A 26,119-nucleotide genomic window follows, 5' to 3' on the forward strand; every position below is an offset into this window, starting at 1 on the left:
ACCTGCTATCAAGTTGCTAAACGCTGCCTTGCAAAAGTATCTGTCTAGGAAAGGTAAGGCCATTGGGCCAGGATGTATCCAAAATAACTCAAATATATTATGTAATGCAGCACAGGTGAGGTAAAAAAAAAACAAAAACAGCCGCAGCAGTATGAGCTAAAAAAAAAAGAATTGCACTGGGATTCGTCGTAGCCACCAGATAATCAAAAGTTATGTAACAAGAGGACAAACAGAGATACCCCTGTAATGCTTTGGGCATGACTGGGATACAGGAATATTTCTTCTTTTATCACATCCGCAAATTGGAAGATGCCACTAATTTACAGTTTGCTCTCGGCGTGTAAACCAACATGCAGAAAGAACAAATGAGCCGCGGATACAACAGCAGCAATTCATCTAAATTATTTGCCCTGCTGTTATCCTAGAAATGAAATACCCTTTATTTGCTGTGTGACGTGGCCGTTTTGCCGCTTAAAGAAGGATTTTGCCAAAATTCCCGGTAAAGAATGGACGGACTTGGCACGTGAAAGTTAAAATGCATAAGCTCCACATGTAGCTGTGTGTATTGGCTGTTTCTGTGGCGCGTTTTCAATCCCGTATTCAGGTGTGACATGACATCTTGTTATTTCAGTGTGTGAGTGCTAGAGTGCTAATCATGGTGTGGCCCTCGGGACACAATACCCCCATGCCTTGATTTACTTACTACACTGAGCAAATGGACCAGGATGCGTGTTCAGTGCACACATTACATAATGACCAGACTCAAACATAAAGGCTTGAAATGTAAAATGAGTCCAAACACATGCAGTTTGTAGTGTTTTAAACTCAGTGTTTTCGGTCTGTTCAGTAGGCATTAGAAACATTCACAAGTGTCTGCAGCCCACACAGCACATCACTTTCTTTGCTCTCATGTCGGCTGGCTGCTTTTTTCAGCCTTCTTGCTTGTAAAAGAGTAGGACACACACATTAAATCAAAGCTGATATGGGCATTGTCCTACTCTAAGTCCGGTTAACGGCTTGTGAAACTGCTGGCTCGGCTGGTCCTCCCCCTCCGAGTCTCCTTCCTGCTCCTCTGCTCAGCACACCTGCATTACGCCGTCCCCACAGACCCACAAAGCCAAAGGTCCGTGGCAGAACCTTCCCGCTGCTGGGAACCCTCATAACTGGGGCAGTTTGTCCTCCCTCAAAGTAATATTGCTTAAGAGTTGACAGGCTTGTGTTTTGGCTTGCCACTGTGGGTAAAACAGCCAGTGACCAACAGTCGAGCAAGCGTCACTCTGACTCCTCTTACGAGGTTGAAGCATTGAGCAGCTTGGCCTTGATCGTGTTTACGTCCATCATGTGCTTTAAACAGGGATGATGCTAACATGAAGCGACAGGTTCGAGGATATATGGTTGTTTACAGGAGAACATGGTGCTGTTATTCTTCATGTATAGTCATGATTAGTCTTTTTGTCTCCCCAAAGCCACCAATTAGTGAAAAATGCATGACCATTTCCCAGAACCTTAAAAATGACATGTTCAAATGCCTTATTTTGTCTGACCAACAGTTCAAAACCCCAAAATATTTTGTGTCCAATGCCATAAAATGAAGAAAAGCAGCAAATCCTCACATTTGAGAAGATGGAAGCAGAGAAAGTTTGGCACTTTAGCTTGAAAATGACTGAAGTGATCAATTATCGAAACAGTTGCTGATTAATTTTCTGTCCGCTAATGGACTAGCTTGATTTTTTTGTATATTTAGTAATAAATATTTAGCTTTCAGGGGCTCTTCTAGTAACTGTATCTGGCTGCTTGTGTATTACTGGTGTATTTTTTTGTGTATCTATGATTTTGCTTCCTTCTTTCAAATGTGATTTCTCAAAACAAAAGTCTGAATATCTGATTCCAGACCAGAGGTGGGCTGCTAGCGCTGCTTATGTTAGGAGCCCAAAGTGGATCACATTACACCGCAGATTTACTTTTAATGGTATTTGTACTCAGAAATGGAGTCAAAGCATGATTTGTCTGTTTAATTGTTGTGGAGAATGAGACATGCGATCACATGATTTTTTATTTTTTTTGTTTGTTTTTCATTCTTTGACTGCATTCAGAAGTAAATGTGCAGCTAAAATGTTCTAGACCAAAGTAGAACCCTCTCATTGACTCTGTTGAAATCTGGGTTATTTTGACTCAAGTATCCCTTGCAAAGAATATTTTTGGTCTTATCTCAGTATACCGTCCTTGCTCCTGCTGTGCGTGGTTGTGTGTGTACGTATACGGTAAATGTGTGCGTTGGGGTTTGGATGGAAGCAGCTCCCTATTGTTTTACATTGGCAGGATGTCAGAGCCCTCCACTTCCTGTGGTAGACCAGGGCTGGCTCAGCGCAGCGGCGGAGAGAAAACACTCGACAAGCTCTCCTGTGCACTGAGGCTGATGCTAACGAAGATGTCTGCCAACTTTACAAATGAGCAGATGTCTGTGCTCTCATGTGGCTCAGTGCAGCTCACTGTGGCGTTCGTGGAGTGTTCGACTGAGACCAAAGTCAGACTGCATGCTTGCGTAGAAGCGTTTGACGTTGAATCGATTAGCTGATCGATAGCAGGAACAGCGTGCCGATATCGGTGCCGTCAGTATGTCTGCTGACAGAATCTTTACTTTGGCAATTTGAGACACAAATACTACTGAAAGGGTTGGTTGATTCATTGATTAGATGATTAATCAATTAGCAGGAACTTTAACACAATGGTTTGATCACGTATCTGTCGCTAATGTCCGCCTGCATTTTCAGCTTATCTCTGCTTGGCATCATTATAAATTGAATTGTTGGATGGACACAGTTAGTCTGAAGGCTTCACCTTGGTTTAAGGTAATTCTGATGAGCGTTTGTTCACTGTTTCCTGCCATTTCATAGAGCCAACAGTGGGGTAGTTAAATGTCTGCAATAAACTTGAGAGTTTTGAGTCCTTGAGGCGCACTTGAGTCTGTTTTTAAGCGCCCTGCTCAGAGGCGCCGGAGCAGGCAGCCTCTTCCTTGGTGACATCAGAAGTTACAGTTTGGCAGCGCCGATCGTCGCTCTCCACAGGACTCAGCACACGGCACACTGATTCACTCCTTGGCATTTATCTTTTCCAGTTTCAAACTTTTCTTTTTAACTCTCTTTAAATCAATCTCTATTTTGGTAAATCACCCGTGGTACATCTGCTCACACACAAGAGCTCCATGTGATATATGGCATGCACATTCGTTTTTATGTGTGTGTGTGGGCTACTGTGTGCTGGATAAATGTCAGCGTATTTTATTATCCCACCTCGCACATGATTCCTCTGTTTCCACATGAGATTTATGGGGTTTAGCTCTCGAGAAAAAAGTGTATGATAATGCAAGGATGGTGTGCACTTCATTAGAAATTCGTCACCACTTGTACTAAACTTACACAGTTATTTATTATCCTGTCTCCGTAGTTGTCATGCCTTCAAGGTATGCACAGTACAAAAAGGATTTCTGCGCCTGGTGTAATGCATCACAGAGAAACTGCGCTAAAATAGGATGAAGAATCTTTGGATCAGCTCATTGAAAGATTTCGTGGCCCCTCTAACCTAAAACGTTATTGTGATGGATGGTGAGAAAGATTAGCAGAGGCATGGAGAGTAACAGGGAGAATACGGGTGTTTAATTAGGGGTCCTAGTTTGCTTCCTGGTGAGAAACTGGGGATTGACAAGTTGGCAACACAACAGCATTAGGGCCCCACGGAGGCAATCAGCAAAGGTAAGAAATAAGGCAGAAAAGAAGTGAAGCGGACACTGAATCAGTGCGCTGTCACTGAGGGAAGTCATTGAGCTGAAGGATGTAATTCTCTGGGCTCCTAATATCCAGGATGTGTCTCTGTTACATGGCTCAGTTGCAGTCTTTTTCTCTGTCCATTGAGGGTCCTGCAAGTAAAAGACGGGCATCGATTGTACTTTTGGGGTGAGTCTATCAGCTCCTCTTTCCTGCGACGCGATCGATCGGTCGCAGGAAAAGAACCGAGTCCATTTCAAATTGTGATTCGTTCCACGAATTCTCCTCCAGATTAGTTATTCAGAGTTTTGGGGCGTCCAGCGTAAAGGTGGAAAAAAGAAGAAGAAACCCTAGTGATGACTTAGCTTTCTGCCCAACACTTAAGCTTTTCTTTTTGCCAAAGGTGATCACAGAAAAGACCACAATTTCTAGTAATCATCCTCAGACGGTAGCTGGAAAAGAAGCCTCATTTTGGAGCAGAGGTCACACTGAACGCCGTGAACACGGGCAGGTTCATCAAAGTCCGTCTGAGTGATAATGATAGTGGAGTTCTCCGCCGTGCTCCATGGGATCGCTTTCAGATGTCATGCCGACTTCTCCCATAATGACTCTTTGTCCACGTGTGAAATTGGCTTCCTCCTTTGACATCCTAACACAGCTCCAGCGACTAGCCAGCAGAGTAACTGCGCCATTATTTCTTCAATTTAGGAGATGGTCTTTTACCTTCTCAGAGAGCAAAGCTTTGATTTTACAGCTGAACAGGATGTGGTTACAGAGCGCAGACTGTCTGCTCTGACTCTGAATCGAGACCGAGCTGTCTTATATTCTCATGTTGTTGTTGACACGAGTGGTTGACAGATGTTCTGTGAGGAGCTTGAATGATGTCCACCGTTTGTCTCTGCGGTTGGAATGAAAAAACATGTCTCTGTCTTCTGTCAGCCAGTCCTCCCCTTCCATGTTCCCTGCTTAATACACCATTGATCTGTGTGGCAGGACATTGTCTGGTGATCACTGGCAACAAGAGAAGCAATAGAAGCGTTCCCTCTCGGATAAAAGAGGCGCACAGATTAACTTTCCCAGGCCCAAAAAGAAATGTAGTGGAGTAGAAAGGAGACTCCTGTAAAGAGTAAAGCCCCATTTGTCCCCTAACAGAGTCATTTAAGTTGAAGGTTAACCTACAGCTGTTGGGTAGTGGATGGACTGGAAGTGTACCTGAATGATTTCCAGCAAATCCTGCAGCTCCAAACCAAAGCTACTCGCGATGTGTAACACAGTATGATCCACAATCTGGAGTTCAGTTTTTAAACTGAACAATATCATCTGAAGAAGACGAGGCCCAAGAATTTTGTTGTGTATTCTAATTAGTAACTAACTTCCCCGTCCTCTTTTCGTTTCAATTATTAACACTTCAGGTATGAGTATAAATATATATGTTACTGATGACAAGCAAGCTGCTCAAGACGTCACCGAGGGTGCTAATCAGATTCGCCGCAGGAGCATAGCAAGTGTGCAGAATCTATTACTGTATATCACTGAGCTCACCGCTCACAACATCACACTCATTACATGTGCTCGCATGTGCATGTGTGTGTTTTCATGGCTCACTGTGCAAGCAGTGCTCGTAGCTAGAGCACATCGTCTTCAAAGCCCGTATTGATTTTCACGGCATTGATTTTACTAGACGATACGGCTCATCGGGTATGCGAGGTGAGACGCTATTTTTGGTGGGTTTGTTGGTGCAAGAAAGGTGTCAGCAGCGGGATCTATGGTTTTGTCTGTAAGCGCCTGGAATAAAGAGGTTGTGTTGCTGAAATCTCTCAAAATCGCTCCAAAATTATATGTTTTGATTGCATAACATTTCACGTTCACCTGACACGTCCTGACGTGGTGGTTCAGGTCAGGAAGGATGGACTGAAAATCCTCTGCAGAGGACTCCTTTCTGCAATCAGTGTCAATCTCAGGCTGGCCCAGTTCTCACACAATCATGCCCCACGGCTTAATCTATCTCTCCATCGACAAGCTTGATCTTTCCACCAGCGAGCCAATCTCGCCTGCTGTGTGGCGACTGGCACACAGTGTGTGAACCTGCGATGGGGGAGATAATACTTGAGTATTTGTTTGGGCTTTCTGGGCTGATGGCGAGCTCTGTGATTGAAACACAATGCGGGGCTCGACAAAATATACAATCCTTTTTCCTGTCTTTCTACTTAATGCAACAATCTTTCATCTCTCCACACAGGGAAAATCCGTTGGCTTCGACTAGTTTTCAAACATCGCCGTAGTTAGCTTTTATTAATAGCTCCTTTAATTCCAGTGGGATGCATTTATTCTGAGTATAACTCATTTGTTCCAAACCTCCTCTGCCGGCCTGTGGTGCTTTACAGTAGATCCATCTGCACTCGAGCAGGATTATGAAACAATCCCCCGGTGACACTGACTGTGCTGCCCAGTGATGCCACCCCCCCCACTCCCCTCTTCTCAGCTCCATCCACTGTGGCTAATTCAGCCTGCGTGCTCCCTTGGGCGTAATTGATCCTCATATCATTAACTGTATGTGGATCTATCCTGGGAAACGCCCACTGTTTTACTGCTAGTCCTCGCTCGCTGAACCGTAGAGCTCAGTGAGCTCTGTGATCGTGGCTGTGACACGGGACTGTGTGCATGCAACAATGGCTGCAATGTAAACTATTTTGTTATCGGCAGGGGCAGGCCCTCGAGATAGAGGCTCGCTTGACTGTTTAGTCTAAACATGGGGAGGCGCAAAAAGTGGAGCATGGTGGCGCGGTCCCCCTTCGCCACCATAAGGGGCCGCTTGGGCCCCAGGAGGAAGGGTGTGGAGGGTCTGTGTGTGAGCAGCTTGCTGGGGGTCCTGCGGTCCCACACCTGGCTGATAGGAGAGGAGGATGTGGCCATGCTGCTGGCCCGCACCTCCTTGCCACGCTACCAGCACCACCGAGCTCACTCCCTGTCTTTCTCTTTCTGCTCCTCGTCTGCAGATGGTGGGAGCGAGGACTTGGCAGACCCCCGCTCGCCCAGTCTAGACCATCACCTGAGCCACGTTGGCCAAGGTAAGCACACAAAAATATTACTATTTTTTTGTTTTAAATAGGAGTTGTAGGTAGTTCGCCGCAGTCTGGAGTCATGACCTCAGGTGTGCCTGTTAACACCATCTGAGCACTCCAGCACTAGCTTGTCTCCTCCTCTTCTTCTTCTGTTTCTTATTATGGAGCGCACTGAGCTGCTCCCAGGCGTGAATGTGCATTATGTGAGTGAATGAGAAGCCGAGTTGCTGAGGAACAGCGTGTGAACTGTTTCTCCCCACGTTTACCTTCTCATTTCCAGTAATGCTCCTCTCCTGGCGGCCTTTTTCCAGACTCCATTTCTTCTCCCTTAATGTTTTCGCAGTAGAAACTCGTGGAGGCCTCGTTTACCAGGTTGCATTTTACGGCGGAAACTTTATGACTACTGGAAATGAATTTATGTTTACTGGGAGAGGGCTGTATGAATTTTATATTCTAGTATTTTTTCCTATAAATCTGAGTTACTTCCTGGTGAAATAGGCTGTATACATCAGTAGATGTTTATCAACACGGGAGTGTCAGCTCTTGGCAGGAAATGTTTTGGGCAATTATAATTTCACGTTGCCTTCTTTTCCTCCCCCCTCCTGGTGCATGTTTTGAGCTGAACACCTCGACGAGTAGGTGTTTATGTTTATTTTCGAGGCATGGAGTGGCCCTTAAACATGTCTCTCATCGCAGCCTAAAATAAAACACCATCATTTCCCCCTCGACGCTTTTGTTGCGCGGATCTCAGCGCTGAAGTGCGGCTTTTCCTGCCTCTCCAGCCTCCATCTTTGCCCTAAATCACACCTCTTGATTTGTGCTTCAACATGTCACAGTTGTCTGTTTTCATGAGGAAGTGTTGACATGTACAAAAAAAGTGCGAAATTTAGCTATTTTTGCTAGATTAATTAGCTAATAGTAGTATAATTATATGTTTTCATCCCATTTTGGAATGCATGAAAATCTGCTTCTTGACTGCTGATAATTGCTACCAGAACACCCAGACCCCCCCGGTGTTCACACCATGAGGAGAATTTCCATGCTTTGGGATTTAACCGCTGGTCTGGCTGCTGTTTTTGCTTTTGCAGTGACATTCCCCGGTGAGTGGATGGACTGACTCCAGCAGTGCAGCCACACAGCGAGAGTGTGTGGGGATGTTTTTGGTGTTTCTCGCACGCACGCAAATGTTTCTATACCAGTCTATTTGCATTACAACAACCGATTTGACCCCATCCTAGCCGTCGTTCGGGCCGCCTCTGGGACTTGTCATGGACTGGTGTCTGATAATGGCTTCATGTCTCACTGTGGCGGCTGCTATCTGATGCGAGACTGTTGCTTGACCAGTTTGCTTTTACAGCTCCGTCTGCAGGGAAATGGGCAGTCTGAGGCAGAGCTGATTCACAAAATGGATGTTGTGTTTACAGACAGCTGGCTGGTTTTTGTTCACTGGGGAATGTGTGTGTGTGTGTATGTGTGTGTGTGTGTGTGTGTGTGTGAAGTTCCAAAAAAAAAGGCCTAAGTTGTCATAATTTGTGGTTTTTGAAGCAAGAGAGGGAAAGGGGTGGGTGAGTGATGGAGAGTGGTTGTTTGTGCTCTGTCTGTAATTACCTCTCATTGTGCGAGGCCCTTTTTTTTGTAAATAAAATGCTTTCTCATGGTTATGATGACTGTGCTCCTTTTTGGATTGTTTCAACACATTCAGACGGTTAGAAAATCCTCCTTTATGGCATTAAAATTGTGGGGTATTGTGTTACTGTAGGGCTTACTGAGGTCAGGCACACTGTAGCTTATAACAGTGAAAGTAAACGGCACATGTTGCCTGCAGGGCTGTTCTCTCTTCTGGGTCATGCCATTCTTGTTACGCTCAATACTGGTGTTGCACTGATACCAGAAACCGGAGACCAGGCTGAGGTACTATTGGAGTACTCCATCTGTGTGTCACACACAAAGAGAAACACCAGCAGAATCCAGTGCAGCCAAACACAGAAGCTCCTCAATAAACTCTGCTAGTGCTAAAAAGTTTAGTTGGGTTTTGAGAATCAGCCGTTTTGTCTTTTATCAAGAAGAAACTTGTTGTTTGTCTTGTTTTCTTCAGCAGAAAATCATTCTCATGTAACTTAAGCAGCGTCCTCAAGAGAGGATTATATCAGTAACATTAGACTTAAATGTTGTCATCATCTTCCCTCTCCTTGCAGTGTTAGAGTGTCAGGGAATGCAGGAAAAGCATCTCACGCTGTTCTGTCTCCCCCTCCCGTCCTGCAGGTGGCAGCATAGACAGCGACTGTGCCTTTGAGGGAGACTACGCTGTGCCTCCGCTCTCCATGACCGAGGGCATGCAGCACATTCGCATAATGGAGGGCGTGTCACGCTCGCTGCCCTCCTCCCCGCTGCTCACCCACCAGGCCATCAGTGTCAGGCTGCAGCCGGTGAAGAAGCTCACAGGTAAAGGCACAGCGGTGACGCTGGATTCAGAAAGAGTGCAAGCTCTGAATTAGTCAAGCAGTGTTGTCACATTGTTAAAAAACCTGTGTTTGGGAAGAAAACCACAGCCAACAGAGATGTGGGCTGAATCTAGTTCAGATTTGTCTTGTACGCACATCCCTGCCTGTAGCTGTCCTCCCCCATAGACTCATTGTACTAATACAGCCTCCCTTAACCCTTCACTGTACCACTGTAGGCAGGCTGCCTAATCAGAGAATCACGCACAGTGAATTAAAGCAGATTTTATGACACAAAGTGAGGAGGAGGGGAATGGCTCCTCGCCCTGATGGTTGCCGATAAGCAGTAATCACTTACCGTATTACTTACCCGCTAATTGTGAGCAGAAACATAAAGCTCTGGCCTGCGGCAAACACTGCAATTTCCAATTCTTGTAATCACCAAAGTCCTACCTAATTGACAGTGCCAAGAACAGCTGATGGACTGAGAGCTGCGGTCGGCTCTGCCCTCTTTTATCGCTCCGTATCTCCCACCACTAATCATTTCCTTCCACACTCATCTTCAGAGAACGTGGAAAATCGCCCCCCAACACCCCCCTCGCCTCCCCATTAACCGGATTATGAGGCCTGTGTCATGGTCCCTCTGCTGTTATTAAGGGGGAGGCTGTGGTTTCTTACACAGGACTGTGTGGACCTCCATGGCTTACTGCTGTGCTGGATTTCAGTTTGCGAAATGAAATATTGACATTGCAGCTTCACCCACTATCAGTGCAGCCTCCACATAGAAGCAGAGTGGGTGTGAAGGACTTTAAAGCTTGATTCAGTAGTCACCACTAGGGTGCACCAGCCTCTCAGCTACCTCAGATCATTAACCATTTCTGATAGGCCGGGGGGAGGACCGTGATTTTTTTAAATTTTACATCACACAGAATGATTTATACTCTCTCTCAGGTCATTCAAAGTATGGGTTTTAAAGAGGAAACGCACCAAAAGTGATTCTTCTTCCCTTTTAACTGGGTGTGCCACACCACTGCAGAGGGCTCTGTGTGGGTGACAGGACCCAGCAGAGGCCGTTTTCAGGGAGCAGGACTTGAGAATTAGGTTTCAGGCCGAGCCGGTTTTATCACTCTTTTTCTCCTTGGTTCCCCGTGCTGTGTGAGCGGCCATCTTTGCTCACTTTGTGTTTCTCTTTTCCTCCATGTTTCATGACAGATTCAGCCTTATTTGGTGTCCACGCTTTCATCTGCATGACTCAAAGTGAATTTCTTAGCTTGTGTATGGGAATGTGTACATTCATACGCGCGTGTGTGTGTGTTGTTGTCTTGATCTCTGTCACACAGGAGAACATTGTCCTTTAAGAAAAGCTTGATTATGCGCTGCTGTCTCATCCATACTGTTCTTACTCCGTGGCTGACGTACACGGAGGTGTCGTCGCAGTGTTGTCGCACGTGCTGTTGTCAGGCTCGTTATATTATTCCCGTCAGGTTGTGGAGCTTGAGAGGGCTGCTTTGAGATTTTAATTTAGGAATTATTCTCTCATTCTTAATATCCTGTACGTCTCAGCTGTGCACTCGCTGCATTGGATGTGTTTTACCTTTGCGTAATTTCTCCTGCTTACGCTTGTCACTTTAAGTATTCGTGTGTTTGCACGCATGACAGCGAGAGGTATCATTTTGGCAGGATTAGACCTTCACTGCGTTAATCCGTCCAGATTTATGTCTCTGTCAAGCCACCTATTGTGTCTTATTCCGTCGTCTGTTGTGATAATTAAAAACAACATAAAACTGTATGATTCTGTCGAGCTCGTGTGGCAGGTGTGGCCTCGCAGCGCTGGCATCAGTTTATCATAAAAAGCGATTTGGCTCTGTTACATGCTGCATGTGAGAAGCCTTCTCATCGAGCTTTATCTTCAGATCACATCTTTGTGTGACATTACATGACTCATATGAGCTCAAACACTGTTGCATCAGCGCATCTGACTCCACAACAACACGCACAACAATCCTGGAGTGCCCCGAGGTCCCCCCTGGCCTCCAACCCTCAAAGACCTGCGTCTGCTCTCCAACGCCAGATTGTACCAGGTCTCAACCACCCGGCTTTCTCACCCTTTAATTAATTCAACTCAGCGCCACTTCCTGCACAGCTTGACAGTACCGAGCTTGTGTGTGTGTGTGCTGGCGTCAAAGGCCAGAACCCCTCCCATGCCCGAGATGGCAGAGGTGGGAGAAAAAGTGGAGGCAGAGGAGCACATGAGAGAGCAAACAGCAGCAGGTCTAAAGGCTGCAGCACTTTGATCTCCCCACCAATTACAGCCCCTCTTTGCCCTCCTGCGTAGCACCTGATTGGCCTGAGGGAGCCGGAGTGGTGGTGTTGGTGAGGACTTGAGTTATTCAAGCTCAAGGCTCTGATAGAATGAAAACGCCATGAAAGCGCTGACCTTTTTAGAGAATCATTGGGTTTCTGATTTAATCCCCTCTGCCTGTATGAAGACTCTCAAGGGGGCCCTCAGACGCTCGAGGGGTCAACCTGTGAAACAGTGTGGTGAGGAGGGCTGGAGACCTGCTGCACCATGCCATCACAGTCTCAGATCACTTTGTTGGTGGGATCACAAGTCGTGATTGTGTAGGAAATTTAACTCTATCTGTTGAACATGCAAGAAGATGCTCTGCACATAACACAAGGAAACAGTTTTATGTCTATTTGAGCTTTCAGCTGTGAGGACAAGGAAATTATTTCCATGACAACCATAAACTTCCTGAACTTTTGTGCTGAAATCTATATTAATCTAAACAAGAGCACCACAAGGCTCATTCAGTGTGTCAGCTCCACCTCATCCACCTAAACATTAAGATCCATAATGATATTAGTAAAAAGACATAGCACACAGCAGCCATTCTACCACCCAATGAGTACTTTGTTGCTAATACTTTTGCACTTCTACTTGAATATAATTCTGAATATGTAACTCCATTGTTAGTAGTAGTACCAATAATATTCTTATACTTTATTAAACCTCCAAGAGAAAGTGGTTTTTAATCCCTCTGGCTTCCAGAAAGGTCAGAGTACACAGTCAGGAGAGTTTCAGTGCCTGAGTGCGCTTCATCCCAATGTTTGCCAACACCGGGCGTGACCCCGGCTTGTCTGCTTAAAGGACAGTGTCTCTGACTGTTGTGATTTGACATAATTACAAGCCGCTGCAAAGTCCCAAGGAAAATGTTCATTTTTAGATCAAGTCATGATACAAGTCCTCTCTCTCCTGCTGCGCGCTCATGAAAACACATGTTTCACCAGCCGGCTTTGTTCCAGCATTCCTTCATCGTCATGTGTGTTTCATTGTCTTCACGGCGTCTATTTTTAGCCCGCTGTTGTCCAAGACTATAAGTAGCAATGATTGCTCGTCCTCCCAGTGATATCTCAGTGGCTGATAGTTATGAGCCGTAATCACTGATTGCTTATTTGTTCCTTAATAAACACCTCACTCAAGTGTCAGGCTCGCCGGAGACGTTGCCCCAGTTGATTGATTGGCCCTGCTCCAATCTGAAACATTTAAAGGGAATTATTTCAACATCTCTCCCCAGATTACACTGCTTTTCCCTAATTAATGGCAGCAATCAATACAATTACTGCCTCCCCATGGATTGCCACATAAAGGTGGAAAATTGCATTTGGCCTTAAAACCTGAGAATAGGCTTGGTTTAATTATACCACCTCATTTTTTTTCTCCCACTCTTGCAGCAATTATCACAGTAATATGAGTATATCTAAAATCAATTGTCTTTGTGGTGCTTACAGTAATAGAGTGATATGTGAGTAAGTGGCAGTGTGCTACAGTTAGCTAACTTCTGAATGGTCACATGGTGTAGGCATGAAAATGCACGGCAGCAGCGTGGACGTCAGGATTAACAAGGCACATTGTGCAGAACTGCTTAGTCAGGTTTTACAGCTCATTGCGTGGGTGGTCTTAAAGGATCCACATTGAAACAGTTGAGCTCCGTTCAATTAGCTGCTCGTGATGAATGCTACAGTTCTGGGCCTGCGTCATCGTTGCCGTTTAAGCGTCTTAATGGTGATGACAGGATCACTGGTTGGGATATGTCTTGCGCAGATGCAACTGTAGTAAGATTTTGTCTTAACCACACAGAAACTCATGTCCGGGCGCATTAGTTTGGGGATTTTCAGAAGGTAAAAGGGTGTCATTACCTGAAGTTGTTGTAGAAAAGGCTGGTAAAACTAAATGGTTCCAGCTCATCAGAAAATACATCACAAGTTAACTTGATGGGACACCGGAAAGATGCCTTTTAGTTTCACTTTAAAACCATCTGCAGCCTCTGTTTTTAATTCCAGCTCAAACATACGAAAACAAACCATCTGGTCTCAATCGGTTCATTGCAAGTGACTTTGTGTCGAATCGTGAGTTAGTTGTGAGGAGTTGCTGCTTTTGTCTGTCGTGTGTGATCGTAAACTGAATGTCTGTAAACTCATGGTCGTCACCAGTAGACAGAGCTTCCCTGGTTGTCTCGTTTTTTTCTGAGGGCTTTAAGGACTTCTCGTCCAGGCTGGATGAAAAGATGATGAGTGAAAGATTTGGAATTACATTTTTTATTTGTGTCTTTCCTCGTTTGTGTGGATCCAAACGAGGTCGTTGTTTATCTGATATCAGTTGGATTATTTCATATGTTGATTCTACGATTCGTAAACTTTTCCAGACGTTAAAAAATGAGGTTTGTGCTGCAGTGGATGTAGAAGCACCACGTCATAATGTGTAATCCAGACTCTTCCTTAACTCATGATGTCATCTAACACAGACCTGCAGTGCACCACACTTGGACTTTTTATGATATCTTGTCCCCTCGGTGTATTTTAAAAATGAAGGCTGACATTTGGGACACCTCAGTCTCCTCCTTCCACGCCCTCTCAGCCAGCCTCGCGTTTTGTATGGCATCTGGTATCCGCTGTGAGTTTTGGAAATGAACACTGACATTTGGGACCCCTCAGTCTCCACGCCTCCTTACCCAACGTTGCACCTTGAGAAAATCATTCTTCAATTATTGTCATTATTTCTTTCTAAACTGTCCCTGCCGCCACTCACCCTCCAAATCATTTTTTTAGCTGAAAGGAAATGTGACATTTGCAGCTCCGCTGTCATCGGCGAAAAATAAAAGAGTGAAGGTTAAGTGTAGAAAGGAGTAATTGAAATGGAAGTGTGATGGCCTCGGGAGGAGCACTAAAGAACCGGCTGGATTAAAGTGCGCTGACAGATATTCTGGTCATATTTTAATCATCAGCCAAATAGTCTGGATGTTTTACTGATGAAATATCTTCACAAATCTGACTTTTCTTCCTTAAATGCAAACATCAGTTCTTTTACAGTTTGTTACAGCAAATCACTGGAAAGTTACTTGAGGGAATTAGCGCATATCTCTACCTGCCGTTTGTTGCAGTTTATGTCTGCGGACATGATGGTGTATGCTGGTGCCAGATAGTAAAAGAAAGGCCACATCCAGGCTGTTCCACTGATGGGGAGGTTGATAACATTCTCTCATATCTGTGCAGTAAAGATACAGTGACAGACAGCAGCCGCTAAGCTTAGCTTAGCTTAGCTTAGCGCACAGACTCAAAACAGGGGAAACGGCTAGCTCACCTTTGTCCAATGCTAACCCTCTAAAGCTCGTTATATTGTTTGAATCATTGCTTTTAAACTTGCTTTTTCATACAGATGAAACAAACAATATATATAACATGTTATTTATTGATCTTTGGAGGTGCTGAGATCTGGATTTTTTTTGTTGTTGACAGAGCTAGGCTAGCTGTTTCCCCTGGTTTCCTGTCTGTGTGCTAAGCTAAGCTAACTGCCTGCTGATTGTAACCTTATACTGTATTTAACAGACAGATATAAGAGAGAGACTTCTCATCTAACTCTGCGCCAGAATATCCAGAATAAGTGTATTTTTCTCAAAGTGTTACAGTAAAAACAATACACAGGGTTTACCTTGGAGTTTCAGTTCTACAAGAGCTCAGTGAGGTACTTTAGTGTCACCATAACATCTAGTCTGTTTTCCAGTTTAGGCAGGAGGAGACGGCAGAAGCTTAAACTCCTTTTGGTGAACAGATTTCAGGATCATTGTTTGTTTATTCATTGGGGTTATGCTGTAATTCCTCTACACAGTTCAGTTTACCCATGAAAAAAAGCAATTTCGAAAGCATGTTGGAGATGCTGAAGACATCTTCAAGGAATTTATTGATTAAAATTGCGAAGAGAAACGCAAGGTGTGATTAAAGAATGATGACGTGAACAGACATTACAACAAAAAAGAAGAAATCAATGGTTGAAGTTCAGAAATGGAACAGAAATTGAATTGGGGAGCTGTACAGCTCAGAAGAAGAATCTGCAGCCAAGTATACAGAAACAACAGAGGAAAGTTTCTGAAATTGAATAGTTTCTGACAAGAATGTTTTGAAAACCACTTAGAAATTGTTGATTTGTGATAAATAATGATTGATGTGCGTTGTTTACTATAAAAGGCACAAGTTAAGAAAGTCTCTGTCATGTGACCGCAGGAGAAAGGCACCGAGAAGGTAAACAAGGCACGTAAAGAAGGCATAATATCAACAGAGCTGTGTTTCATGGAGGTGGGAATAAAGATCATAGTTTATTTCTTCAGCTTTAAGCTGTTTTTAAGGAGCTGATGATGAAGGCACCACACATTTACACAAGATTTATTTTGCTTTCAAAGCACATTTTGTGATCAGTCAGAATTCACAACTCAAGATCGGATTGATGGCAGCCCAGATGATGACAGCAGTTTCTTAATTTACAAAAAAAAAAAAAAATCACTAGTCAGCAACAAAATCTAGGCTGTAATAGTTTCCTGATGCTTCTGCTTCTCATAGACTCATGCAGCCTCTGTCTCTGCTCATTTTCATGATAATGCTGTCTTAGAGTTAAAGCCAGGCATGTGATCAGCCACCCCCACTTGTCATCTCCCTGGATTTTGTTGCATGTTGTTGACAATATGCAACCAGCCTACAATACACATCGCTATCATGCCACAGATGTAAATGTTAAGTTATTTTCTCACACAAAAACTAAAAAAACGGCAGAAAATAAATCACTGTGTCTCTGGCTGGGATGAGCCCCAGGTTTCATGATGGAGACGGCCGGCGGTGCACATAACAGGGCGCTGAAAAACTTTGACCTGTAACTGAAGCACATCTTTAAGGCTTGTTGGTAGCACGCTGCAAATGGTGTTCGGAGATGTCACCCTGGGGAAATAAGTGTGACTGGAGGAGATTAATAAAAAACACTTAGAAAACAGCGGGCTTACAGGCTGACGGATATGAACCCGGACAAAAGCAAGGGCGCTACACAATAAACTCTCAGCCCCGTGGGTTTGAACCCCTAAATAGCCGTAAAACATGGCTGCAGCTGTACAAATACTGTTTCAAGGGTAAAACAAGGACAGACAGGGATGCCTGAGCCCAAGAGGAAAATGGAGTAGGTTTTATTGAAACCCTTGCTCCCATCAAATGATATGTCTCCTCTTTTTTCACCTCTTGTGATCTTATGTGTCCCCAAACCCCCGTCCACAGACGGCAAAACTGTGTCTCTTTAATAATACCCTCCCTCCCTCCCTCCTTCTTTTTTTATGCCATTTTCTTTCCTCCCTCAATACCCACCCTTCTCCTCCTCCTCCTTTTGCTCTGCGGTTGCCATGACAACAGCAGCACTGCACCATTCATCTGTTGGAGACCTGGGCTCCTGTTCCTGTAGAGAGAGTGCGCCTCTCACATCTATACATAACACGCTAAGCGCTAATGCAGTCACGGAGGCGAATGGGGAGCTCAGTCCTATCTGTGCTCACGGGCTCCTCGCAGGAAAGGCTCCCCCGTGCCGTTTGTTTCTTATTTTTCCTTTTCTTTCGTGGTGGCGAAGGTTTCGCTCACCTGTCACCCTCGGTACTCCTGCCATCGCAGAGGTGTCACCTCTGTGTCCCCCAGTGACACAGTGACTGCTGCGTTCTTCCTTCCTCCTTCCCTTTTCCTCCCTCTCTTTCCTCCTCCTCCTCCTCCTCCTCCTCCTCCTCTCGTTCTTCCCGTCACTGCCATATCTGCCTGGCTGTGTATCATTTACTGCGACTGAACTGAGCAGGCAGCATCAGCACTGAAACCTGTGGAGATTTCCTCCGAAGGGAAACAAGAGGAAAGAAAGGGAGAGAGAGCTCCTGTTCCTCCCCGCTTATCCTCCCCTGCTCGGCCGCAGGTGTTTTTCTCCTCCTGTTTTCTTTTTTCTTCTCTTTTTTTCTGATCTTTGATGAACTGGTCATCGCTCAGGGAGGAAGGAGTGCTCGTGTCGCTGGAGGGGGAAGGAGGGGAGCTGGTGTCATACTCCAGCCTTCAGGAATGCGAGATCTGGTTTGAGAATGGTGAGCCCTGCCACACCCTCTTTTGCTTGTTTCATTGCTCCATCTGTGCCTGCAAACTGTGTCTCCGCCTGTCACCTGCTGCTCCACCTTTGGCTCGGCCCGAGCCCGCTCCAGGTCTGTCTGCCCTCTGCTCCGGCAGCTGGAGCGGCCGATGGTTCGAGTGACGTTTGTGCAGACATGGGGCTAATGGGAGGAGCACAGGAAAGTAATTTCTCCCCGTGAAATGATGCATTTGTCAAAGGGCTGCACTCTAATGACAATGTAGGCTCGAGGACCTGTGAATCAACCAGAGTGCGATAATGTAAGTGTTTTTTCGTGGCTAGCTGCTCTGTTTCATGCGTCAGCGTGGGTGAGCATTCAATTGTCTTTGAGAGTGCGTGTGTATGTGTATGTCGGTTGGAGTGTGTGTGTCTAAGCACAAGCTGTGGGCGGCTAATGGTGCTTGTTCTTGTTGTTGTGTGTCTCACTTTTCCTACCAGAGCACAGCGTCATATGTAGCATAAGGTTGCATAAATGGGTTGAAGTTGTTGGGAGTTTTTCCCAACACCATGCAGTCGGCAGCTGCTGCAGCAGCAGCAGCGGCGGCGGCTTGTTGTTGTGTACCAGAATCACCCTGTCATGTGCTGGGATATGGTTCCTCCTTCCAGTTCCAGTGCTGCAGGCTGCCTGCCTCCCTACCTCATCCCAGGGGACTGCTAGCTAGTGTGTGAACATAACAAAATGTCTCAATAACACAGTCTGCCAGCAAAACACAAGCACCTCATCAGCAGCTGCTATTGCTAGTCTCAGGTGAATGGTTTTTGATGAGGCGCCCACAGCCGGTTTTCACACCACTTAGCATCGCCACCTGGAGAGTGCTTTGATGAGCTTACTTTGTCAGCTGTCATTCAGGATGCATCGAGCAATGACATTAAGTCCTTCGATTTCAGGGTGGCTGAACAGCCATGTTGATTGTGTCCAAGGTGGAAGAATTTAGCATCTCTCGTGGGGTTATTTGAATCTGGTGGAGCAGGGTGGAAGAGGTGATATAGAGCATCCCTCCATGGTTATGACACAAGGCTTTTTTGTGTTATTACTCTCCCTCCCTAGACATTTTAGCTGTGTGAGGAAAATATAGACTGCGCTATCCGAGAAAACCCAGTGAAAATATGTGATACAGTAGAGTCGGTGATGTGTCTGATGCTGTGTTTTTCCAAGGTTAGTGCTCGTCTCCGTTTCCTCCCTAGTTCTTCAAGTGTCTCGTAGTCTATGGCAGTGCCTATGATCTCATATTTTATTCACAAGACAAGTCAGTTAAGCCTGGCTTTGAATTGTGGGCAATTGATGTAGCCCACTTACCTGAAAATCAGCCAAATAAAACCTCGTATACCCTCTGCAGTGGTTCAGAGTGATATCGATTTATATAATTGCTCAATTTCCCTCCCTTGCAATCCCTTGAGTGTGTGTCAGACAAATGGCTTGTAAGCCTAAGATAAGTTGTGAAATAAATATGACAGACAGTCTAAAATCCAACCTCCTTGGGTCAGTTTTAAAGCATCACCCAACCTGACACACAGTGTATGAAAAGTCGCCCTAGCTGGACTTCAATGCCTCTGAAAATTAACGTGATGTCAATTTGCCAACCAGTGGATTATCGGCTATATGCATCACTTAGTGACTATGGCGTCTGGATTTCTGATGGGGCTGGAGGCCCATTTCACCACTCAATCCTGATTACAAAAGCAGCCTGCTGAGTGACTCTATTGACGAGTGGGCACAGTCTGTACTATGCATGACACCCTGGCTATAAATCAAGCACTGACGACACCACTGTCCTTTATAGTCCCTCGCTTTCTTTTACCTCTGCTAAAGGTTAGAAGAGGAGTCTAATTATGAGCTGCATACTAGAGTTGTTGAAAACTATTTGGAGGGTTTTCCCCCTATTGTCCATCATGTGACCCAGCTTTTTCCACAAATAACAGTCCTTTACAGTCAAGCAGCACTTCTCAAATGTGTAGAATTTGAATTAGTCATGCAGGGAGCCAGTGTTGTTAACTCTTTACCAACTCCCCGGGATCTAGAATCACAGTGGTTCATTATGATGAGAGAAGACAGTTTGTGCTGCTATTATCCAGATGAGGTCTCCTTATGTCTTCTTGTGATCTTGATCGCCCTTTTTCCATGTCCTTTAAAGTCAGTTTCCACTGTCTGTGCCAGGTAACAACCTGCAATTAGAAATCTTCCCCCAAGCTTTCAAAACAGCTGCCATGTACCCTCTGCTGAAGAGCGCAACCCAGAGAGTGCCGACCCTTGCAATTCCAGGCCCATTTCTCCTTTTCCTTGGTAAACTTTCCTTGGAAAACGGTCTTGTAACCATGTACCTAATCATGTAAATGACAACAGTCCTTTACAAAAGTTTCTGATATGTTTTCAAACCACCCACAGCAGTGAAGTAGCCCAGTGATAGGTAATACAGGAACTGAGAATCATTTTAGGTGTGAACAATGTGACTGTCCTCAATGCAGTGTTTGACACAGCAGATCCTAAACATTTGACTGACAGTCTCAGAAAATGTGGATGTCTTGGCTGGTGTCCTTCATACTGAATATACTTTTTTGTGATACTGACTGTGGCGTTCCTCAAGGAAGCATTCTCGGTCCCTTTATATTTTCTATATACACAATTCCACATGGTAACATCATCTCAATGCCTTTCACCACTGTTATGCAGAAGATACACAGCTTTATATTTCCGTTTTTCCTCAGTGCGTTAAGCACATCAATGTGAGAAAAACTTTCAAACTAAATAGCGAAAAGAGGTTTTTCTAACTGGAACCAGAAGACGAAGATGAATTTCAGTCTCTATTTAGCTGCCTGGCCAAACAGACCGAACTAAGAGCAATTTTAGACTGAATCTTTATTCCCATTTGAACAAGATTACACAAATGTTCAGATATTTTCGTCATCTTGTGTGCATAGCTTTTCCTGACCTTCACCCTCACTGCTAATGGCACTGTCAGGGGCCAACTGATTTTGAAGTAATTTAGTAAAGCTTTAATTGACCTACCACCTGATATTATAGTATATTAAATATTACCAGACCACTTAAGTCCTTTACTATCCTCTCTAACATTTTTGGCGAGGCCTGCACTTGACCTTAGAATCGAAAATTTGTTATGTATGATTTCCCTTTTTTTTTTTTTTTTAATATCATGGGAGGGGATTTCATTAAGAATAATATGGCATTAGTGAACTTCTATTTTATCAGAATAAAACATTGTTACTGATTGTTTATCTTTGTGAATTTTGATCCCTTTCCATAAAGCAAAATGCTACATCTTTACATAAAAGCTAACATACAAATGAAGTTACTGTTACTATCTTACTACCCCTCAACGTGGTTGTTGCTTACATTTGGTCTTATCTGGATATTTAGCAGTACCTCCTGGAAAAAGGCTGTAGAGTGGAAAAGAGAAACCCGCAGTGTGCTATTAATAGCGATGATAATGATTTGCTTACAAAACAGAGCAGTGGGTTACATATACCACCTCACTGCTTTCTGTGAATGCTGATGGTGAAGAGCTGAGCAAACACTTCTCTGTGAGATATGCACACACAGGCCTAAAGAAGTGTGTTATTGTGTGTGTGTGTGAGTGTGTCCATGCGTATCCGAGACCTTACAGATGATTGCACAGGACTGCACAATGACACCAGCCCTCAGTATTAACATTCACCACTTGTCTGCGTGCTGTTAACTTATTTGCTCAGTCATTTCAGGGTGCTGAACCGCTATGAGCCGTTTGTCTGGATCACAGCTCTGACTTTGTATGGCTGCAATCAGTTTGCTAACTACAGTATGTTTACTGGATTACATAAGAGCAACAATTGATTGCAGCTTTTGTCAGACGTGAGAGAATTTCTTTTCGGAGGGGGGGGCTTTGATGTTCATTATGTGTCGTGCTAAAGATAGCTCGAGATTACCAGAAACATCGTAATCAGAAGCCTCAATATCTATCATGTAATTCTTTTCCTCATTCATTGTTTAGTTTAAGTGCTTAATTTAATTTCTAATCGAATAACAGCAGACAAACATCCAGCTCGTCCTGATTTTCTCAGTGACAAGGGTGTGGTCTCAATTTGAGCGTAGCCGGGAGGTTATAAATATCCCCACTAGGGGCTGAACTCCAGTTGGGACAGAGGTCAAGGCAGCCTAGCTATTATTAGATCACTGTATCAGGTGGTGTCCTTGGCAATTATGCTATTCTCACTCAAAGTGGTTTCGTATTTAACTTTATGGCTTGCAGTCATCCTCAAGCCTCAGGAGAACAGGCCTGCCATGTGTCCTGCTGAGGAAGACGATGTGAAAAGTTCACGGTCACACCTCCGTGTCACCTGGCCACCAAAGGAGTGAAACCATGAGAAAGTTAACAGTGTCTGAATCGCTCAATGTTATCAATCGTCGCCGTGCTTCTCCAGCTGAGTCATGAGGGCAGGAATGGTGGCTTTGTTCACTCGAGAGGACAGATGTACAGAAAGGATTTATACAACCAGAGATGGTATGATGAATATAAATGGTCCAGTGTGACAAAATGTTATAAAACACCCCGTTGATCTGGAGGGCTGGAGGGCAACAATTATAAGCAGTACACTTGATTTACATTTTCATAGACAGTGTTATAAAGTGCCTTCAGAACGATGAAACGATGCACAAATAGCAGAAAGATGTGAGCTTGATTAAAAACTCTCACAACGGTGGGAAGGTCAAGAGGAAGTGTAGCTGAAGAAAAAAAAGAAAAACTTGTCTGAAATGTGCTTTTAGGGGGGACTGTTTGATTTTCTCTCATTGATTGTTCATGGAGGATGGTTCACGGCGCTGTGGGCACAGATGGGAAAAAGCCCCGTCATGTTTGATCAGTCAAGCTCAGTCTTAACTTGAGACCCACCTTAAAGGCCGTGTGAGGATTACTAACTGTGCCACTCTGTTGAGTTGTTTGCAGATTCTTCCCAATCACATATCAGATCACTGCCCTTGTTCCCAGGCTGCACTGCTGCATACGGATTCACGCTTTGTGACATATCGGTCGGTGATTTTTCGACACTTTGATGGATAAGCAGCTCTCCAGATTCATTTACTCATTTGTTGATGTAGCGTTGATATCGCTTTGTGCTCGTGGTCTAATCCAGGCATAGTAAGGTTATGCGAAACTTCGAATTAACATCTTTTTGGCCAAGAGAGAGCTCGGCTAATGAGCGTTTCTTAGAAAATCAGCCCCTCCCTCTGCCCTCTTAAAATTCTGCCTGTGCCTCACCTTGCTCTGCTAATCCTCCCAAGGCTGTAATGATAGATACACAGACACTCACACACATACATAAAAGAGGGAGAGGCAGAGGCTAATGGACTTGCACTCGCCGCTGACTGTCAGCAGCCTCGGTTTCGAGGCTGTGACTGAGCAGCTCGCCGTATTGCACAGCAACATCTGGTCTGCATTGTTTTGTTCAAGAAAGTCAACCAGACAAGTACACAGAACCGTCCGTGGTCTCTGAGCCGGATCACTGTGTGCATGCTGGGAACAAGCCTCTGGGTCATAAAGAAAGGCTGGTGAAGTGAATAGAAAACAACACGTCTGAAATCGTCAGTATCAAGACCACGTTCATTATCAGCCACATCTGTGTTTCATCTGTAACGTATTAAAAGAGAACTCCAGCGATTTGGAGTTGCACTTCTATAACACTGTTAGACTCATGATGGACAGTTTAATGCAAATTAAATCAGTGCAGAGATATTGTTTTTGTTCCTTGTCAAAACCTGCCGCCTACATCACCCACAATGCAACTGGACTGCAGGCAGTTTGGCTGTGTCATGCTACAGTAGTAGTGGCTAATGTGGCCTTTAAGAAGTTGCAGGTGATGAAACATTGAACGCAAAGACATTAAATTTACACATAACTTTATACTTTCACCATTTGTTGCATCTATTTTGACTTCATAAGAGTTTGCAGAACATCTCCTTTGCTGTCTAAAAGCTTAATGTCAAAACCACAAAATGAAAATTTGTCAGTCACATGAAGATTTGAAGTCGTTCACATTACATATAACATTAATATTTGTCATATATTGACAAATTCTCAATATTATAGTCAACTTTAAATGGAACTATAGCTTGATAATATATTATGTTATTGTATAGGATTTAGCACTCTAAATTAATTATTCTGAGCAAATTGAAAAAAATAATTGCCTTAAAGCTTAACAGTGGAACACAGCTCACTGCACTGAACATCAGTTTGACTTTGATATTTTATGTATAAGCCATAATATCATAACACACATCAAAAATAGCCTTAAAAAAATGATGTGATATTGATTTAAACATATCACGTGGCCCTCCTGGAGAATGCATCGCATGCAGGAACTCAAACGTATGTAAAAGCCTCTTTATTATCTTCGCCTTTGTAAAGGAACTTGATGGAAGTGCGGCATAGACGGACAGCCACAGCGCAAAGGGTCAGAGCCTCTGTGGCAGCGTCTCTGAGAGCCGAGGACGCCGAGCCGAGGTGACGGGGGGAAGGCCCGGCCCTGCAGAGCAGCCGAGAGCTGTCACCAGAGTCAGTTTGATTACATGTGAGCAGATGTGTTGGGGCCTTGAGGCTTTTTGTGCCGGTGAAATCTCCCTCTGCCCGCGCTGCCGCCACCTTTAGAAAGGTGGACAAGACTCGTCCTTTCCCCGTGCTCTGCTGTTGCCATAGTGACCAGGGCCGCATGCTCAGTTTCTGTACAGCTTGGGTTGCAGACAGCTGGCCGATGTATGTCCTCACCCACAGTATTGTTCTGTAGGTGTGTGTACGTTGACGTGTGGGCGCCCGTGTCTTTGTCTGAGTGCACGCCTGAGGTCGTATGTAACTGAGACAGCGGTGCAGACGGCGCTTCACCGCCATAGAAATGTCTCCTTTCACTGCCTTATCGTTCTCTAATCTGCAGCGAATGAGAAACGAGAATGTGCATCGCATATGAGAGTTTCCAATTCATATTCAGATCTTGTCATTTATTTGCTGAAAACCCAGGTTGTGTCTGAGGGGACTGTCATGTTGAAAAGAAGCTCTCTTTCATATGCACAGCACCCTGCATACGTGAATTTGAATCACAATATTGACTTGCTCCCTTTTTTTCTTGATGATTTCACCAAAGGCTTTGTGCGTGCGTGCTGACAATCTTGGGAATAGAGATCAGCTTTTTAAATTTTCACGTCGTCCTTTAGCTTATTTACTGTCAACAATCTCTTGGCATCCCCTCCCCTTTCCCACTCTAATCTCACATGTACACTTGCATACATGTCACATGCATATTCATATTCACACCCTCACATCCAGAGCATGTAACAAATATCTATTTCACGGCCACATGCATCTGCACACACAGACTAGATATATTTATTCATAAGCTCATTAGAGGAGTGGATTTGCCTGCTGCCATCCATCACACTGTCACCCATCCCCAGCCTGGCACACACTGACAACAGAACTGCAGGAGAGAAGTCCCTGGGATTTAGCCTCCTGGAGCCGATGCTATAGAGAGGATTTACTCCAATAGATAGTCTCACTTCGCCATTTTATAGAGGTGAGATCAGGGAGACAACAAACAAGAGAAATGGTAATCTGCCATTCACCAGAGTTAAAAAAAAACGTATTTTGGGAGGAAAAAATGAAGAAATGCTTTCAGTCTCTGAGCACAGTCAGTGTCAGCTAGTCTTCCTCAGCATGCTGGCAGGTGTCCTGTAAAAGATTCAAAGTGTAATAGCTGTCGATACATATGAGGACAACCTGCAGGATGCAGGGTGTCACGTCAAAGCTCGGCCCGTCACACTCTCCTCGTAGCTTGTTACAAGCTAGCGCGAGCTGTTGCAAGCTCGTCACTGCAGGTGCAAGAGCAGTTTATCAGAATGAGGCAGCACTGTGGTTTGATGGAGGAATCTAACTTTACATCAGAGTCCAGCCATTGCAGACGGCTGCTCTGCTCCCTTCTACTGTGGCCTGACCGTGTAATCTTTTAGAGACTCACCAAACAAGCAGAAATATAACTGAAACCCCGTGAATGTGTGTGGAAATCTTTTCTAATATCTTAGCGGTTAACAGGGTGTGCTCTGGATTCTACATGACCTACAAGGCCATTAACAAAGAGTTTTCCTCAATAACCTCCTACTTACTGATTAGTGAGAGCAAGTAAGGAAGTTATTGTACATGAATTATGATCTTTATAACCTTTAATAACCCTAATCCCCAGAATAAGGCATAAGTGCTTTATAATGACTAATAAAGAGCTAGTATGCTCCTAATATGCATGCCAATAAGCGACTCGTTATTGGTGAATATTTGTCCCTTAAAATAAAGTGCGATCGTTATTTTTTCACTGACACATTTTATAGATTTCTTTCTATGTTACTTGAGCTAGTAATTAATGAAA

General features: G+C 44.5%; 1 protein-coding gene across 13 annotated transcripts in view; it reads left to right on the plus strand.

Moving 5' to 3' along the window:
- Positions 1–26,119, plus strand: part of tanc2b (tetratricopeptide repeat, ankyrin repeat and coiled-coil containing 2b) — a 117,764-nt gene that overhangs the window by 42,320 nt on the left and 49,325 nt on the right. For 10 of the 13 annotated variants that reach the window (XM_070990882.1, XM_070990883.1, XM_070990884.1 and 7 more), the window contains 2 exons: positions 6,758–6,829; positions 9,086–9,265. In XM_070990882.1, coding sequence (XP_070846983.1) covers positions 6,758–6,829; positions 9,086–9,265 — 252 coding nt within the window. Of the gene's footprint in view, positions 1–6,757; positions 6,830–9,085; positions 9,266–17,075; positions 17,685–26,119 lie in introns of those variants that run through there. The other 3 variants (XM_070990892.1, XM_070990894.1, XM_070990888.1) reach the window with 2 other exon arrangements.

The sequence above is a fragment of the Chaetodon trifascialis genome, chromosome 21 (genome assembly GCF_039877785.1).
Source record: "Chaetodon trifascialis isolate fChaTrf1 chromosome 21, fChaTrf1.hap1, whole genome shotgun sequence".
In the NCBI taxonomy this organism is placed as follows: Eukaryota; Metazoa; Chordata; class Actinopteri; order Chaetodontiformes; family Chaetodontidae; genus Chaetodon; species Chaetodon trifascialis.